This window comes from Amblyomma maculatum, chromosome 3, assembly GCF_055883805.1.
Source record: "Amblyomma maculatum isolate TAMU_Amacu chromosome 3, ASM5588380v1, whole genome shotgun sequence".
In the NCBI taxonomy this organism is placed as follows: domain Eukaryota; kingdom Metazoa; phylum Arthropoda; class Arachnida; order Ixodida; family Ixodidae; genus Amblyomma; species Amblyomma maculatum.
The window spans coordinates 131,808,641-131,827,427 of record NC_139346.1 but is presented as its reverse complement, the minus strand read 5'-3'; the positions used below and the strand labels follow the sequence as shown (position 1 = coordinate 131,827,427).

The window sequence follows — 18,787 nt, the reverse complement described above, 5'->3', positions numbered from 1 at the left end:
AGGCGCGGTAACTGCCTCACGATTTCTGTGGGAACCTCAACCGCGCCATAAAGGAAGGGAGGAAAGTGGAAAGAGAGAAAGAGGAGCCGTAGTAGAGGGCTGCGGTGTAATTTCGACCACCTGGGGATCCTTAACGTGCGCTGACATCACACAGCACACGGACGCCTCTTCGTTTCGCCTCCATCGAAACGCAGCCGCCGAGGTCGGGCTCGAACCCGGGTACTCCGGCACAGTAGTCGGGCGTCTTACCACTGCACCACCCCGGCGGGGCAAGAAACGAATTATTTTAACTGATTTATTTATAGGAAGGGAAAGGCGCAGTAACTGTCTCACTTGTTTTCTGTGGACACCGCAACCGCACCGTAAGGGAGGGGAGGAAGGTGGGAGTGAAAGTAGAGAGAACAGGAGCCGTAGTGGAGGGCTACGGAGTAATTTCGACCACCTGGGGATCTTTAACGTGCGCTGACATCGTACAGCACACGGACGCCTCTTAGTTTCGCCTCCATCGAAACGCAGCCGCCGAGGTCGGGTTCAAACCCGGGTACTCCGGCACAGTAGTCGGGCGTCTTACCACTGCACCACCCCGGCGGGGCAATAAACGAATTATAATTACTGCAACGAATGCCGAGAAGAGGGTGGGGGGGAGGATAGATACAGGGGGTGAAGGCTGGCAGTTCCTGGCCCTACTGGGACGGTAGGTCAACGCCGCTTGCGGCGTGGGCTAGCCAGCCACCGAATTTTATCTGTTGTAGGCCGTCATTGCACTCGTCACTGCTTCGGTGGTTGACGACGGCTATTGTCGCGGCGCGCGTCTTTCTCTCCCTCTTCTTTTTCCTTTCTTCGCTATTTTCTCTTCTGTCCCCACGAAGGCAGCGGTGGTGGCTTCGCTACAGCGCCAGTAGCAGGACCGCGCATTTTCTTTCCCTTCTTCCTACAGCCACAACAACAACAACAACAGAAGAGGCTAACGACAGGGAGGCAAATTATAGGATAGGAAGGGTACGCTTTCGCCATTCTTCGCTTAACAGACATCTAAGAGACATGCGATTTTGTCAGCTGGTGCATGTCACAACCACTGGCGGGGACTTTCTCGTTTGTTCCATGCTCTGTATAGAGCGTAGACCAAGTTCCAACAGTATTAGTGACTCGTGCGTTAAACTATACCTTATTGGCGTAACTCAAACTGAGCGGCTGGGGGCTGCAAGCTTTACTCCACTAGTGACAAACAGTCATTCATATGTCAATACAGGCAGACGTAGACTGCTTTCGAGCTGAGATATCTCAGTGAGAATCAGCCGCTATATCTCGATGAACGCGTCTTCATGGTTTGAGAGAATCGCAATTGAATTGAGGCCCCTTGAACTGAAGCCCCTTAAGCACCCTTAAGAAGTTCAGATACGCTCAGCGGAAGCCAAAGCACATTTCTCAATTATCTTACTCCGTCTTTTTCTTATCTTACTCATCTCTGCTTACCTCTTTCCTGCACCAGCTGTGCTCATCATACCTGCGCGAACTTTCCGATCCCAATAATATATATTATATATAATTGGTTCACAGGAAGAGAAAGGCGCTGTATCTGTCACACTTGTGTCTGTGGACACCTGAATCGCGCCGTAAGGGAAGGGAGGAAGGGGGAGTTAAACTGGAAAGAGAGAAAGAAGAGCCGTAGTGGAGGGCTACGGAGTAATTTCGACCACCTGGGGATCTTTAACGTGCGCTGACAGGTGCTGGCTGACATCGCACAGCACACGGACGCCTCTTCGTTTCGCCTCCATCGAAACGCAGCCGCCGAGGTCGGGTTCGAACCCGGGTACTCCGGCACAGTAGTCGGGCGTCTTACCACTGCACCACCCCGGCGGGGCAACTCAAATGCCCACAAAACTGTGACTGCCTTTGCTACGCTTACCGCTGCTTAAATATGCTACGTTACACTGAGTTACCACGCGTTATCATCCTAACCAAGACGCCGCACTTCATTAGCTGATCTCCTGGCCTACCGGGTCGCTGTCAGCTTATCGTTTTGCCCAGGTGCGCGGCACGCACCGGACGGCGAGGGCGGTAGCGATTATATTAGGTTTGAGCCACCAATTGTTCATGAATGCAAATGACGGAAAAGAATACGCTTTCGGGCAAGCCGCCGCATCAGCGACCGCTTTGTGCGTTAAAATTACAGTCGGCGATGGCATATGAGGTGTTTCAATAAAGGTTGCCACCAATTAAAAAAAAAAAAAAAAGCAGGCTTTCTGAGGTATGAAGACTGCTTCAGCGGCACACTTGTATGTACAAGCCGATGTTGGCGAACCTCGGAAAACAGGGTAAATTCTCGCAGGCTTCTGAAACTGACTGCGAGCACTGCATTAGCAAGCGCGCTTTGCTCTGGCAACACTGGGAGTGATCTCCAAATCACTTTAGTTCCGAATAATTTGGGAGGGAGGTTTTTTTTTGAAAGAACCGATTGGGAACATGGAAAGCTGATGCATCACCTGCACCGCAACCTTATCAAACGCCGGGCAGGATGCTTTATTAAACACGCGCCGTCTGCATCAGTGCTTTTTCATTGGCTACGCGAGATGCGCCGTCTGCGCCATTATGCACTACCAGCGCCTCTTCAAACAACGTGCTATTGATGCCGTAAGCACTCTAGAAGCTCATAACCAGCATTCGCATTTCTTTTAAAACGTAGAAACTGCTTTCGCTGGCAAAGGGGGTAAGCGAAATTGAAAAAAAAAAAAAAACATCAAAGCAGACGGCATGCTTACCGTTGATGACGAATGCTTGATATAACCTCTCAGGGTAGTTGGCCTCGTACATTCGAATGAACGCAGACACCGCGCTCACAGCTGGAAGGGAAAGTGAAAGGCTTAGACTTGGAGACTATTGTGTCATGCAAATTGACAGGGAGACAGCTGATGCGATCTAATGCGCGTGGCATTTACAAACTGCGAATAAATTCCAAGCTTTCGGTCTACCTGCGCGCGGTGGTGCACTGAACGGCAGTTCGTACAGGTAAGTACACCGTACGGTACGCGCTTTTAAGGCGTCGCGATAAGCATATAAAATCCATCTTGATGTCCTAGCACTGCGAAGTCACTGAGAAGAGTTTTATTTTGTTGTGTATGCGCCGTGTAAAAATAGTACTGCAGGGGCGTCGCACTTTGAATTGCAAGGAAACAAAAATGGGGAAATTATAGGGTAACGTTTCCCAGCAGTTACCCGTTGATGATTGTTGCTTTGGACCCTATTGAAAAACGACAAGTTCTACGGAGCAATAACCTCACACAATCTCATCAAATCTCACAGACTCTCGTATGGTGCACATCATTATCATAAAATATCTTCCATAATTTGTTGAAGTATAAGAAATTACGAGACCTTACGCAATTATATGCGACCTGTATGGGATTTCTTACGTGAATTGCGTGAGGCTGTGTGAGAAAATGTGAGGTTATTGCCTCATACAATTTTTTTAGTAGGGTCTGAGCAACCCCTGACTCGGCGGCATCACAATGAAGACGGATTATGGGTCTCACAACGCATGGAGCGGTTCAGTAACGCTCTCAGTCGTAGCCCTTCTCCTGCGTAAGACCACAGCGATTTGATTGGGCGTTTGGTGTAACAAAAATATAGCGGCTTTCGCCGATTTCGCCGACGTTTCGAAATTCGCTACAGCAGATTGTGCACTACCAAGACGGCTTTAACCGATGCTAAACTTTATAACATCAAGCGGCGGGAGTAAAAGAAAAGGAGATGACGTCCTATTGAATCTAGAACAGGAGAGTTAGTGCCATTGGCTGCCTATTATGCCTTTCGGACTCGCCGTTTCGGTCACACGTCCAGTCTAGCGTATGCATTTGACACATATCGCAAGCATGGTCACCTGAATAAGCAATGACAACTTTACGAGAGCAAATTCGCAAAGAAGGTTCAAGAATACGAGTGATTACGCCATCGTTAGGTGAACAGTGACCTTTTCCGCATATCCAACAAAAAGCAATGTCTTTCATGCTCAAAATCTGGAGATATTCAAGCATAGAATAGTATAGTGGTATCAGACGCCATCACTTGGCTTTCAAGGCGAAACTGCCAAGCCATTGGCTCGACAAAAGCTTAAACGGTGAATCGTGCATGATTAGGTCGAACAATTTGGATTGTAACAATGGCAGCTTCAAAAGCAATTAACGAATATTTGTTGTTGCACTTGTATGGCACATAATGAGTGCATAAACAAATCTATATGTTAAGAGAATACTATTCAGTTCGCATTGCGCCCATACCTCATCCTAGTTTCGATGACAAATACTTGAAGTTTACGCTCCTATAGGCACTCTAACATGTGTAAGTTGTTCATATTTATTGCTCTTGCAACCACAAGGCGCCACGTTTAAAACCGGATAATAGAAGGCGAAAAATACATAGATTGTAACGACTCTATCCATGAGGTGAGGCCGATAAGCTTACTCGACATTTATGGGTGAAACATGGCCGCATTTCTAGCCGAGGTAAACGTGACGTAGAGGTAAGAGGGACACCAGGAACGTGCAATCTGAACTGATGGTGCGGGAGGTTACAGATTTTGCCAATTTTTCTTGTTGCGTTGCGTGTAGCGTGTTAAGGTGCATAACAAGCTAAGGCTATCATGCTGCAAACGTCGCAAGCATGACAACCTTTTGCGATGCTGCACTTCGTCATAAAAAATCAGCGGCCTGTTTGAGGGTCATGCAAGCCCGAGTTGGTAAGAAGTGTAAACACGAATGCATTTACGGGAATTATAAGGAAACAATCAGCGTCGGCATTCATAAGCCGAAGTCAAGACCTAATAAATTGAGACGTAATTTTGCGGAAATGGACGCATAAGATAAGCAACAATATTTTTCTGTTTTTAGCTATCGTTTCTACTAAACGCAGGGTTGTTAGAAGGGTTTTTAATATATAGCGTATAGTGCAGGTGCACTTGCTAATAATAATCGCAAGCGGAGGCAGAATCCCGCCCGTTTGATGATAATAAAAGCACGCTTTTTCTGCTAAGTCAATGCAACATTCAACAGGTTCTATACCATAATACATCCTTGATTTATCTAAATACCGAAGAGCTGTTTAGAGGTATTTTAGTAAAATTCCCGAGCCAGTGCTTGCCTTCTGCGGTTAGGGCTTGCAGCATCGAGAAATTGTCGAAGTCGAAGATCACCGTCTGCGTCTCCACCACTCTTCCGAGCTGCGGAGAAAGAAAAACAGGTTCATTTAGGTCACCGCTGTGTTCTAGTTTATGATCCTTTTACCCAACTGAAAGGGCGCTGATGTATGTCTCTTCTGCTCCTTGTCCTGTACTCGGCACTGACTTCTCAATATGTGTAGCCACCAACTCGCCCTATCTTTCATTCTTTTACAACTTATTACGCAATAGAAACAACTCGGCCCAATTATCGATCGCAGTAGAAATAGATTCTGCGGTTATTTCTTGTTATGATGGCGTTTGATCCTCAACAGAAGGCACATATGTTTTGGGAGCAAATTAGATTTTCAAATATTCTAGTCAGATAATTCAAACTCGTGACGTCCTTAGCAAAAAGTGGCAGGTTTCTGTCGTTCTGCGAGGAATAGCGGCATAGCATTGCCTACAGGATGCGCGCCTAAACATCGACGTCTACACAAGTAGCGTATTTGCAAAATCCGACATTGGTGGCGAAGCCTACAAATGCATGCCAAAGCCCATGGATACAGGCGAACTTCAGTTTGCTCTCTGTCCCTTTTAAAAGTATGCAGATGTGGTAAAGTTGAGCGAAACGAATATACACCTCAAAACGCGAGGTACCAAACGCGTGCTCTGAGAGCCGGAAGACATCTTGAAAAAAGCACGAGAAACACAAGCTGTGTGCAAAGGATGCGTACGCAGCCCATGTCAGCAAGCATATATCACGCCTCCACTCGTGCGTGTTAGAAGACGCCACGCGCTTACTAAAGCATACCACGAGGTTGTGTGAGTAAACCGCACGTGCGGTTTCGCTTGACGCACGGCAGAAAACAGAGCGTCAGGATGGCCTGAAAAATGAGGATTGGTGAAAGGGTTGCTACGTCAAGAAGTGTAATGAGGAAAGGAGCTAAGAAACCCCAGAAGAAGCGCTTAGTCAAGGCAGCATGTTCATGGTCTGCCATGACACTGTTGTAGGTAAGGGGATATCATGCTACCTGGCTTGTAGGTGAGGCTTGACTACCTGACTAACGCAAAAAGGAGAGGCCAAATGTAACGTCAGGCAATTCAACGTCTCGTCAGTGCATGGCCGTGCCACCTGACAACTTCCTCCTGCCAGCGCCTAGCTTGTGATATTTCACTCACAACACCTACTCGAGATTTTCTGGTGAATTGAGCCTTTAACGTTATCGTGTTAATATCAATCTCCTGCTGGATCACTGATTAACAACAGACCATGCTTATCGTGGTATATTTAGTATGCGAGAATGACAAGCGAAACAATTTGCAGTGGTTCATCCTGGCCTTGCAGTCCTCCATGGCGATGTGCCAAATGAGTTGTCCTTTCACTCAATTATTGTCATCAACGTGTGCGGCAATGTGACGTCATATAGCACCTAATGACGTGCGGGCTGTGCGGCACGGACAACGGACGACACAAGCTTGCACACAGTCCGCTCTTTTTGGTCCCCTTATACTTACTCAGTGCTCAAGGGAAAGGACTGACGGTTGACGGGGAACTATGGTGAAGTTCCACACGGTGAGGAACAAAAAAAGCAAGCAGAAGCTAGTCTACTTATCGCGAACAGGAAGTGCGCCATGGACAGAAATAAATAGCTGAAGGAAGCACGATGCCAATCACGGCACCCAGGTAGAAGTGATGCTTTCCCACAGTAATACAAAATAATGAGAAACGAGCAGTACGAAAACACACACACACACACACACACACACACACACACACACACACACACACACACACACACACACACACACACACACACACACACACACACACACACACACACACACACACACACACACACACACACACACACACACACACACGCACACGCGCACGCGCACACGCACACGCACACGCACACGCACACACACACACACACACACACACACACACACACACACACACACACACACACACACACACACACACACACACACACACACACACACACACACACACACACACACACACACACACACACACTATAACTAAGTCCTTGACATTAGTAAATATGCAACGAGTACAACTTGGCTATATTGTCTGTCTTGATGCCTCTCTTACCCGGGGATCAGTTAGCATTCAAAGAAGGCATTTTAGCGCAACCAGACGCAGAGTGTAATTTAGAAGCGGAACGTCGTGCAACTCCTCCTCCTATAGATACAAATATATATACAAGCTTGCACGCTCAGATTGACTACGGTACCAGGGTCCCCGTCGCAAGCAAGCTGAACACGTCCGTGCAGTTTCTTGACTTAGTAGAACGTATATGCATATTCATGTATTTCTTTTTGTTTTCTTTTACACTGTCGTCGATCATCGTATATTTCATGACATGTATCGGCTCACCACCAAGGCAGAGAGACGTATTCCCCACAATTTCAAGCGCACACAAACCATTTGTCAGTCAGGAGAGGTAAAGGCCCGGAGGAAAAACAATGAGGAGGATAACGCACGATCATCGTCCTGACGAAACACTTGACCGCGGCTCTAGAAAACAGCAGCGCTTTCGTAACAGCCTGATTTATGAAGGGCCGCTGTGACAGGCGTGGCTCTTTCGAACGGCGTCGTCACAAAAAGGCAACGGCACATTTCCGCCAGTCCATTCGCCCATCGCGTTTGCTCACCTTTTTGGACTGTTCTCGCATCTTCTTCATGCCCTGTTCGCAGCGCCATGCCATGTACAGGAGGATCTCCTTGACTGTGCAGCCACGCAGGAAAGCTGCAGGACAGAGGGCGAAGCACGATTACACGCACGGAGAAACACCACCAGGTTACCCCAATAATGTTGTCGGGATTAAAATGTCGATCGCACGCATCTTGCACCAAAATTTTGCATAAAACAGATGACAGAAATATAGCTCTACGCCTACCCTAGGTAGCTAGAGGCCGAGAGGAGAATATTTTCTATTAGAACCATCTGCGAAAGTGTAAGGTTATGAGCCGGTGACTAAAAAAAGACCAAGTATAACGCAGGGCCGAAGATAGACGTTATGATGCGATCATCTCATGAGATGAAATGATGATTATATTCAGTTGGTCCCATTTCAGAGTGGGACTGCGACGATTGTCTCTTTTCAGCGGGCTCAGAATGTCGCAGTTACTACTTCTTGTTACTAATATCTTGGCAAGTTCAATTTATTGCACTGGTAACCCCTTTTCTTCTAGTAAAGTATTTCATGCCTGCTGACGGCCCAGCCACTTCCACCTTCTACGTAGAAAGATTACCTTGTGTAATATGTATATATTTTTATGTTATGAAGCTCTCATCAACCGCAGGACGTGCTCGTGCAGTCAAGTATTGAAGGCTTACGTGACGTCTGAATTGCCATCCTAGAGTAACACATTTAGTTCAAGCATCCAATATAGTAGGCTCAAAAAGTGAAGAGCTTCCGTGCACTCCAGAACAAGGTCATGCACCCAGGGGCAGTAGTTAAAGTTTGCATCTACGGGAAATCTTATCATACAATCATGCAAGTGTGGTGAATCATACCCACAGTTAAGAAAATACTTGCCAATCAATATGCTGCCACCAAGAGTACCACGTAAATAATGCGAAAGGAGGCTAGCTCTTTGTTACACTTGTTACTGAAATAGAAACGCTATACAGGTAAAACGAAATCCCAAGCTAGATAATATATACGAAGTACAGTAGTGAGCAAAAGTGGTATACAACACTCAGTCGGTGACGGAGCTCGGGAAAATGGCATAAAAATGCCATATAGCGGTAGCGACAGGGACAGCGACCGTGATATGTGCATGTGAATAAAATGAGGCACCGCCACAACTGTCTAGATCCGAGATAGCTGTGCTTAGATGAAGTCGCAATGCATTTTTCCCGACCTCCGCCACAGGCTGAGTGTTGTATACTACTTTTGCTCACGACTGTATCTCAGCTACATTGTAATGAAGCTTTAAAAAAAAACAAAAACAAATATCCTAGCCCTGTGAAACCAACCGTGAACTCTTGAGAGTCAGATTTCTTTATTTTACGAAGGCAATTATAATCAAAGAGTTGTAGTTTACTTTTTAGTCACTGGCGTCAAGAACAAACTGTCAGTTGAGATGTTCTAAATTACCTTGAAAAACCGCTGACCAATACGTTTGCACCAAAGTACCATTTACGCGGCTATATTTATCGGCCTCACATTAAAGCTAGTACGTGACCATCAGCTGGTGTATCTTTCTCGCCCAATGCACAGGCGAAACCCCATCAGGGAAAGCGCCTCAAATGAGGGCGGAGTTCGGTCTCTGGTTTAGGACGCTGAAGCAGCACAGTTGCCAGACAGAAGTTGTGTATGTTATCTCTTTATAACGGCAAAAAAAAACACCCTCTTTGTGAATGGTATATTGCCGAAAATATCTCCGCAAGCGAGTTTTCATGACAGTCAGCAACTTCTGAATTAAAATTCTTGAACCAAATCGATAAAAATTATCTAATTATTTTTAATAACTATATAACTTCGGCAAACAAAACTTTAAAACAAAACTTCGGCAAACAAACCGCCCTTGGTTTCACTGGCTGATGACACTCCGTCTTTTTAATAGCAGTGTAGAATACGGTAAGTCGTGGCTGGGTTGTATACTATATGTTTCAAATTATTCAATATAGTTTTTTGTTTCGAAAGGCATGAAATACACATCGATGCAATTTATGAAGGTCGATTTTACGATAAGGCGGAACATTTTTTGCCCAGTAGAGTGCAGCAAAGAGACGATTAATAGAGAAAAATCACATACGCAGCTTTTTAATTTTGGGTCTTGGAACTCAAAGGGAAGGAAAGTTTTTAAAACTGCAGAATCTTTGTTTGCGATATCGAACGTTCGAACAAGTCTTCTGAGAGCTCTTCCAGCTGGCTTTCCCACCCTACACATTGGGGACAGCGCCACTTATATGACACACAGAAGCACTTGGTGTCTTTTATGGTGTAGCTGTTTTCGTGATCAAGAGAGTTAACTAACACAAGAATGCAATTACAGAGATGCGCACTTCGAAAAAGCCAACTAAGTGTGCCATCAAGAGTATTTTCCACGTACGATATTTCGAACTGCATCATCATCATCATCATCATCATCATCATCATCATCATCATCATCATCATCATCAGCCTGATTATACCCACTGCAGGGCGAAGGCCTCTCCCATATTTCTCCACTTGACCCGGTTCTGTGCTAGCTGCATCCACTTGACCCCTGCGAACGTCTTAATCTCATCCGCCCCCCTAGCTTTCTGCCGCCCCCTGCTACGCTTTCCTTCCCTTGGAATCCAGTTTGTTACCCTCAGCGACCATCGGTTATCCTCTCTTCGCACTACATGTCCCGCTCATGTCCATTTCTTCTTAATTTCCACTAGAATGTCGGTAACTTGAGTTATTTCTCTAACCCACTCTGCACGCTTTCTATATATCTCTTAATGTTACCCCCACCATTTTTCGTTCCATAGCCCTCTGGGTTGTCCTCAACTTAAGTAGAACTCTCTTGGTGAGCCTCCACGTTTCATCCCTATAGGTGAGTGGACTGCCATGCCATTTAAAACCATTATAAAGTGGGCGCTCACCTTACGTGTTGAATTCCTTCAATTTTTGCAGTATGATGTTCGGCCCCAAAAGGAAAAATTAAACTAGAGTTGACTAATCAACGTTTCTTAACCATGCTTTCACTGCACATGTCATACAACGTGCCGCCTTGCCGTACAACGCACCTTCACTGACCGCACAAGTGTATCTTTCAAGGCTTTTGAAAGAAAAATCTGGAATGAATAATCTGAAACATCCCCTTAATGCTAGAGGCATGTCCTCAGCGCAACCGCCCATAGCTGCAGGCATAAACGAACGGACATGCTTTGAAACTTCAGTTGATATTTTTTTGCCGCCGGAGTGGTATTTGTCCCCAAGGGCAAGCCTGACTTTCTGCGTATTGCTTGACCTTCCGTATGAATACACGCCTATGCGCAGTGTGGCAAAAAAAAAAAAAAAAAAAAAAAAAAAAAAGATGCAGTGTAAATAAACTAACTTCCGTCCTTGAATGCAAGGAGGTCAGAAGGATACCCCTTGCTGCAAAATATTCACGCTTATGATTAAAGAAAAAACAGAAAACGACAGCTAGGACTCTGAATGGGCCAACCGTACAGGGTGGGCTTATTTATTCCTTCCGGCAAACAAGACAAAACACGCGAACGAGTGTTTGCTAGTCATAAAGACAACTGCAGAAAGAAAATGTGCTTCCTCCTTCAGAGAACGCGAATATTATTGTACCACTTTCAGCGCGTTTTGTGCTGATCTGAAATCCTGTGTATATTAAAGGAAGGTCTGCTTGCGACATGCTGCATTTAGCCTCCACTTACGTCGCGACACGTGTGTAAATCTTTTCGCTGGAGTTTCATTTTCCTGCTAGGAGTACTGGTGATCCTGGAGCTCTAAATCTAGTATCTCGTTGCACTTTGTTAGGAGGCAGTGTAGGAATTCGAGCACTTCCAATGCAACTCTGGCGACAGAAGCAGACGAGCCGATGCAAAGAAGAAACTAATACGTATTTTTAATCTGAGTAACTAATATATCTTGCATGTGGCCCCCTAAACTAAAGATGACAAGACAGGATGAGAACAGGAGCGCGATATGTCAGTGAGGTCACTTTTTTTTCTGCCATTTGGACGTAGTTATGAATTAAACCTGCTTTTTATGTTTCGAAAGGTAGATTGAAAAGACGTTTTTCTCCGAGTGCCCCCGTTTGCTGCATTACTGAAAAGTTGATTTATGCGTTATCAAACAACTGTGAAATAGTTGACCGTCATATACTGAGAAGTTACCTTGTGTATTATCGAACAAATTTAACATAGTTGATCGTCACATACTGAGCAGCATGAGCCAAGATGTCACACCTCACAGCATCATGGGTATCAGCAATGCTGTACACCTGCTTTACTGGCAGTGGTGTAAATAGAGCAAGAAGGCAAAAAAAAAAAAAAGGTTTGTAATATGTTACTCGTACGTTTGATCTGGAAGTTCCCAAAGGGGTAGATCCAGACGGGGCCGCCTTGCTTGTCAACGCCGTACATTCCTCCGATGAGGGTCCTGTGCACGAACTGCCAAGAACAGAAATGCAATGGGAATGAAAAGGGATAAGCAAACTGAAAAGGAAAGAAGTGTGGCATTTGCTTCAGTGTTTTCCTATAGCAATTCGAGAGAAAAGTGATTCTCAGTTCATTCTGTTCAGGCATTAAAAGGTTTCCTGCTACTTCAAGGAAAAAGGAAGAAAGAGCGATATTTGGAGAAAATTTAGCCTTCGATGGCTCATCGACAAATAAATACCAAAAAAAAAAAAGGAAACTACGAGACATAGCTGCAGCATGTTTCCTCCTGCATGGGGAGTGGTAGCGCTATCATGGACAATAGACACGATGACGCACGAAGGAAGTTACGAGCGATAACATTTGTAATGGGAAGGAACAGTCCACAGGTTCTCAGGTGCTTGTCTACATTTGTTTATGCTGCCTGCTGTATTTGAATAGGGAGCTGTCCTTTGAAGGTAATAAACAAGGCTCAGCTTGATATATACTTGAACGAAGTCTCCAATTTGAAGAATGATTCTATCGCGACAATAAGTACTATTAGAATCCCCCTAAACGTCACCACATGGTAAGGAATTTGTATACAATAAGCATTTCTAAATCATCATTATTATTATCATCATCTTCAGCCTGACTATACCAATTGCAAGGCGAAGGCCTCTCCCATACTCCTCCAATTAACCCGGTACTGTGCTAGCTGCATCCACTTGACCTCTGCAAACTTCTTAAACCTCACCCGCACACCTAACTTTCTGCCGCCCCCTGCTACGCCTTCCTTCCCTTGGAATCCAATTTGCTACCCTAAGGGGTCATCGGTTATGCGTAGTAGGAGGAAAAGAGATTTGACCTGCTTTCAGATTTTTAGAATCAACGGCTAGGGTTTGAACTTGCGAGGAGTGATGCTTTTGTATATGCTCCGAAGAAGCAAACATATTTGTCGTAAATTTATGCCATGCATACGTTTCTTGTCCTGAGTGAACAGATATGCTACCGCTAGAGGCTTATAGATGCCCCATTCGCGACCTCGAAGCTATATACTAGTTACCTAGTTAGTTTATTTACGTAGCCACTAACGCTCTCGCTCACACGCCTGGTACAGGTTGCACGCCGTTATTTAGCCACGCTTAGTTGCTGCCTATGAATTCGAGAAAACACGCTTGCGAATCCTCACCTCTGGCGGCTTGAAGTCGTCCTTTGTGAGTTCGTCGATGCTGTTGGCTTTCCTCCATGCGATGCTCTGTAAATATAGTTTTGCAGCCTTCACGCGTGCGCCGGTGAAGTAACGAGCTTTGAAGAGCACCTATGCTCTGATAACAAGCTGCGCCATTTTTGTGCACAACAAAGGTTAAAGCAATCGACACTCACCTTCTTCATCATCTCTTTAGAGTGCTGGATGTCGAAGTTCCGAGCTGCCGGGTAAGGTTTGCCATGCAAGAAGCGAAGAAAAATGAATGAGAGATGAAGAAACGTTTACGTCATCAATAGCACGTGGATGTTTAGTTTATGTTAGTTTGTTTCGTGCCTTCATATATGGAGAAAGAAAAAATGGCCACCCTCCCATCTGAACTCCGCAATTAGTCAGGGCTAAGCTAAAGCACTCAGTCCAGTTCAGTTTTACCGTTGAAAGTCGAGCTATTTGGTCAGAAAGCATGACGCACCACGCAGCAGAGTAGGCGACGAAACACAGGAGAGGCACACAATACACACATACACATAAACAAAGACAATGTTTTCGACAGCAGGAATGATGTGTTCTAAGGGCTGTGTTAGTTCTAGCTTCCATTAGACAGCTCGAATTTCCATTAGTCAATCACGAAAATCAGCTTGTCCGGCGGCAAAAAATAGCGTGTGTGTCTGCAGTTGGTATGTATTCGAACACAGATGCGCGAGGCAAGATGAAATGCTTGGAAAGGAACTTAAAGGACTCCCGTACTTTACGCCCGTCAAATTTGGTTAATCAATTCGTAAAGAAAAATGAGCGAACCTTCAACTATTGACTTGAGGAGCAAAGTATCAGTACAAAAGTTCGTCGTCTTTAAAACAATTGGGTGAAATATTTGCACACAATACTATTTACGCAAAATTAGGCTTTTTACTTGCCCTAATAAATAGCTCGTGCGACAAAAGGCGACAAAAAGCCTCGAGACGCGTCTCAGGGAACGGAATCCGCTTTTCTCTGGAGCGCTTTCCCCGATGAAGATTTTTGTGCGCGATGGGCGTGAAACGGGAGCGAGCAGTTGGCCAAGCAATAGCTTTCTCTGAAGGCCAATGCATAAAGCTACCTAAATCTTACACGCAAATATCAAGCCATTTTTCAAGACTACTTGTAACTTCTGTATTGACACTGCGTTCCTCAAGGCAATATATAACATGTTACCTAATTATCGTTTTACTAATTGCATAATTTTCGCTAACGAGGAAATGCAGACTAGCCCAGACGAATGACACCAACTCTCAGCTGGCGCCACATTTAGCTGGGGCACCTGCAGGATATAGTAAGCAATGTCAGCACTTACAGTTTCTCTCCACAGAACAAGGTGTAGTTTCCTTTTGCGAGACACCACCGTTTTGTTAATGAATGAAGGGCCACCTGTGTACTCCCGACTATTTTATCCAATGAGGACTTATTAAGTACTGAATTCAGGTTGGGCGAGGCCGAGAGCATTTCTGCTTGTGAAATTCTGGTTTCGTTTGGTTTACGAGGTTTAACGTCCCAAAGCTCTCAGGCTATGTGGCGCCGTAGTGGAGGGCGCCAGAAATTTCGACCACATGGGGTTCTTTAACGTGCACTGACATCGCACAGCACACGGACGCCTTGCTTTTCGCTTCCATCGAAAAGCGGCCGCCGCTGCCGGGACTCGATCCCGCATCCTTGAGCACATGTAGTCAAGCGCCCTAACCACTGCGTCACCCCGACAAGTTCTTGTGCAATTCTAATGACTGCCAAATGCGCATAACACAACCGCCGCCATCGAGATCCTCTCAATGCGAGTGGAGGTGAGCCCCATTCACAGTCTGCTTTCAATTTATGCGTGCACCAAATAGAGTTTAAAGTCGGGAAACGAGAAATTGGCTGCGAGGACTACAGTCGTGTAGGGTTCCACATCAATTTCAACCTCCTAGGTCTTTTTTTAACGCACACTAACATTTCAACTCGATCCCAGCTTATGTACCAGTAAAACACGCAATCATAAACTCAGGTCTACTTAACTTCATACTGCGTGGTACCTGATCAGGCAGCAGATGAAGCCTCATTTGTAACATAGGATAAACTTATACACTTGTGTCAATCAACATGACACCGTCCATAAATTTGAGAGTGTAAATAATGTACCAAATAGTCAAAGGGACCAAACTGCACATAACATCTAACGTCTGTCATCATCTACTCTTGTTATTTGTGACACTGTAATCAGCGGGAAGTTCACTAAATGCAGCTGGCAAGTAATAATCCTTCATCTTATTGTCGAAATTCGCAAAAACCCGTGGTTTAACGGAACGTTCTATTTTTCTTAAATTAACGTTTTTATATACTGAGATTTTGTAATAATTGCAGTAACAGTATACCATGCTATTAGAACAAAATAAAACAGTTCAAGGATTCGGAGGACGCCAAACTCCTTATTTTTGTTTTATGTCTACCGAGTGCAATTCGGTGCCGTAAGTTACGGAGTTAAATATTTTTCTCACCATAACATTTACCGCATGCTTTTCATAATAACCTGAACAAATACGATATAAAGTAATATCATACTTCAAGACACGTTCCGTTAATGATGTGCAAATAACTTTTGTGAGGTGACGTGCGGATTTCATACGAAGATGTCTTTGTAGAAAGCAGCTGACTTAACTCAGTTGCTGATCATATTTAAGTTTGCTCATACGACACGAGTTTGCGTTCACAAGGATAATAGTGGAATTAACGTAAGAACAGACATCGCACTGCACACAGGTTCCTTTGGTATTTCGCTTCCATCGAAACACCGGCAACGAGGCAGGGATCAGATCCAATACCACGGACTCGGCGGCCGTAGGCTATGACCGCTAAGCCTCCGTGACCGCAACACGAGCGTGTTTTAACGCTAGGTTAGAGGGAGAGGAAAGAAAAAGTGATGCATGCAGTCAACCGGGACACGGAAACGTGTAGTACGGCTGGCCTCAAACAAAGCGAGCCGTACACGCATCACACTTGCGTAGTGCGCGCGCGTTCCCGCTGACATCCGCGTCTCGTGTTGCCCCTTGGCTGCGCTTGACCGCCGCTCGTCGTCACGGACCACGCGTGGCTGCACTTCCCAGCTGCTTCTTCCCTCACCGCTACGCGCAAGTTTCTTTTCATTCTCGAAGGAGTAGTTGTCATATGATGTAGCTGGTAGAAAAAGAGATTGTCCCTGACGTCATACTTCGCCACACCCTTTTTCATCAAAATGTATTATACGTACGAGAATGACTACATGAGTACAATATTCCTCTGATGTCCATCAGTATCGACCGCAGTACATTTGATGCCCTAACGGGCAACGTCTCCCTGCTGACCTTCAGCAACGGCTTCACATCAACTGGGAAGCGTAGGCATCTGAATGCACGCGAAGAGGCATGAAAATTGATGGAAATTAAATGTGCGAGGCACCGATCGGTAAATGAAAATTTATTTGTAGGAGGCACATAGCCTGGTCTATGAAGCAACAATTTCTCTTTCTTTTTTCTTTCTTTCTTTCTTTCTTTCTTTCTTTCTTTCTTTCTTTCTTTCTTTCTTTCTTTCTTTCTTTCTTTCTTTCTTTCTTTCTTTCTTTCTTTCTTTCTTTCTTTCTTTCTTTCTTTCTTTCTTTCTTTCTTTCTTTCTTTCTTTCTTTCTTTCTTTCTTTCTTTCTTTCTTTCTTTCTTTCTTTCTTTCTTTCTTTAGGAACTTTGAAGCGAAGCACAAGCTGGTACGTGCAATGGTCGCTGGTCAACACCAACGTTCCACAATAAAATTTTCTGTAAAGCAATACAACACTTCCTTTTGTTTTGATAATTGTAGTTTTCTGTTCACCATTTGAAATTTGTAAGTCAAATTCGGCACGTATTCTTTCTCCTATGTTCTCTTAAATATATTCCAGGCGGACACAGCGCAAATCAAAGTTACACATAAATAAACGGTAAGAAAACTTCCTCCGCGAGCACAGGAGTGCGTCGTCATCGGCTACGTGGACAGGTCTATGCTACCAACACTCGAGACACGAGAAATATTACCGAGCAGTTCACTAGTGATGGCAAAAGCCTAACTGGACGAATGCCAAAGGTAGCTTACTTACAAGAAGATGGAAGAAACAAAGAAACCGCACTTATAGAAAGTGTCGCGCTGAGCTAGCGGACGCCTAAAATACTTTTCCAGTGACGTCAGCTGACCGGCTATATAAAGGAAATAAAAGAACAAAAACCGTCTTTTTCCCCATCACTCCTTCCAGAAAAGGAATTCAAAGCTCGGGGAAAGGCAGCCAACAGCAGGAAAAACCAAACTCTTTAGTGCTGACAACTGTACGGAAACAGGCTATGGGCTCAAAATGTTCGCAGAAAAAAGAAAAGAAAAAGGACAGGATTGACACGGAATGGCTCATATTCGCCCTTTTATTTTCTTCCTTCCTCTTTTTACATCTACAACCCCCTCTTGCCATGTTATAATTTCTTTTGCAATGTTTTCGAGTTGCCTTAACGTTTGTGGAAACACACGTTGAACAGTTTTCGTTTTTCCCCAAAATATTCTAGTTTATTCTAATATAGCTGTTATTTGATCCTTGTCCGTTTGGCCTCGTTTAAAGTGGTAAAGATTGCGCTTCCCAGAAACATTGGCATCGGTGCTATAAGCGAAAACGTCCGACCATGCCTCTGGCGGGCGGCTGTTGGCAGGCGCCACGGTCGGGCTCTGAGAGGTCGGCGGGCTGTGTGAAGTCGCGAGATCACGTAATACTCGAGAAATAACAGAAGCTGTCGACTCAGGTTAAACGCTTGGATGGAAATCGAATCCTCTGGGACCTTTGGAGACACGCTGCTCCATAGGCCACGCAGGCACTTTCGTATGGCTTGGTGAAAGGGAGGCTATGTTTATTTCTATGTTGGGTGATGTTTCGCATAACGTGATAGCTTCGCAAGCTAACCAGTCCTTGCGAGATAACAGAGTCGCAAATGAGGAGAGTAGTGATTTAACCAGCTGCTAAGTGCATGCACGCGAACATTGTTCAAGAGCAGCCGTAGACTGAGGCAATGCAATAACGCTCTCTCGCCATACCCGCGATAGTAGAGCTTAATTATTCCTTCCCATTTTTCTCTCTCTCTTTTTTTTTTCTAGTTCCAACTGCTAGCACCTGTGAGGCGCTTCTTTCCCGTCCACGGCTAATCTAGAAATCTTTCTTCTTCACTTCCTTGAATATCTTGGAGATATGGACTTAGTATTTATCTGTTACTTTCATTTTGTCTTGTTTCTTATTACATACCGGTTTTTCCGTGAAGGTGTTTTCGTTTTTATTTTAGATTTTCTTTC

The 18,787-nt window shown here is 44.9% G+C and overlaps 1 protein-coding gene across 1 annotated transcript in view; it reads right to left on the bottom strand.

The window, feature by feature from the left end:
• LOC146196047 (SEC14-like protein 2) overlaps window positions 1-18,787 on the bottom strand; it is a 76,357-nt gene that overhangs the window by 16,744 nt on the left and 40,826 nt on the right. Inside the window, exons 3-8 of the mRNA XM_084598053.1 lie at window positions 13,639-13,682; window positions 13,445-13,510; window positions 12,195-12,288; window positions 7,835-7,929; window positions 5,134-5,212; window positions 2,760-2,840 (exon numbers count right to left, since the gene is read on the bottom strand). Coding sequence (XP_084454179.1) covers window positions 2,760-2,840; window positions 5,134-5,212; window positions 7,835-7,929; window positions 12,195-12,288; window positions 13,445-13,510; window positions 13,639-13,682 — 459 coding nt within the window. The remainder of the gene's footprint in view (window positions 1-2,759; window positions 2,841-5,133; window positions 5,213-7,834; window positions 7,930-12,194; window positions 12,289-13,444; window positions 13,511-13,638; window positions 13,683-18,787) is intronic.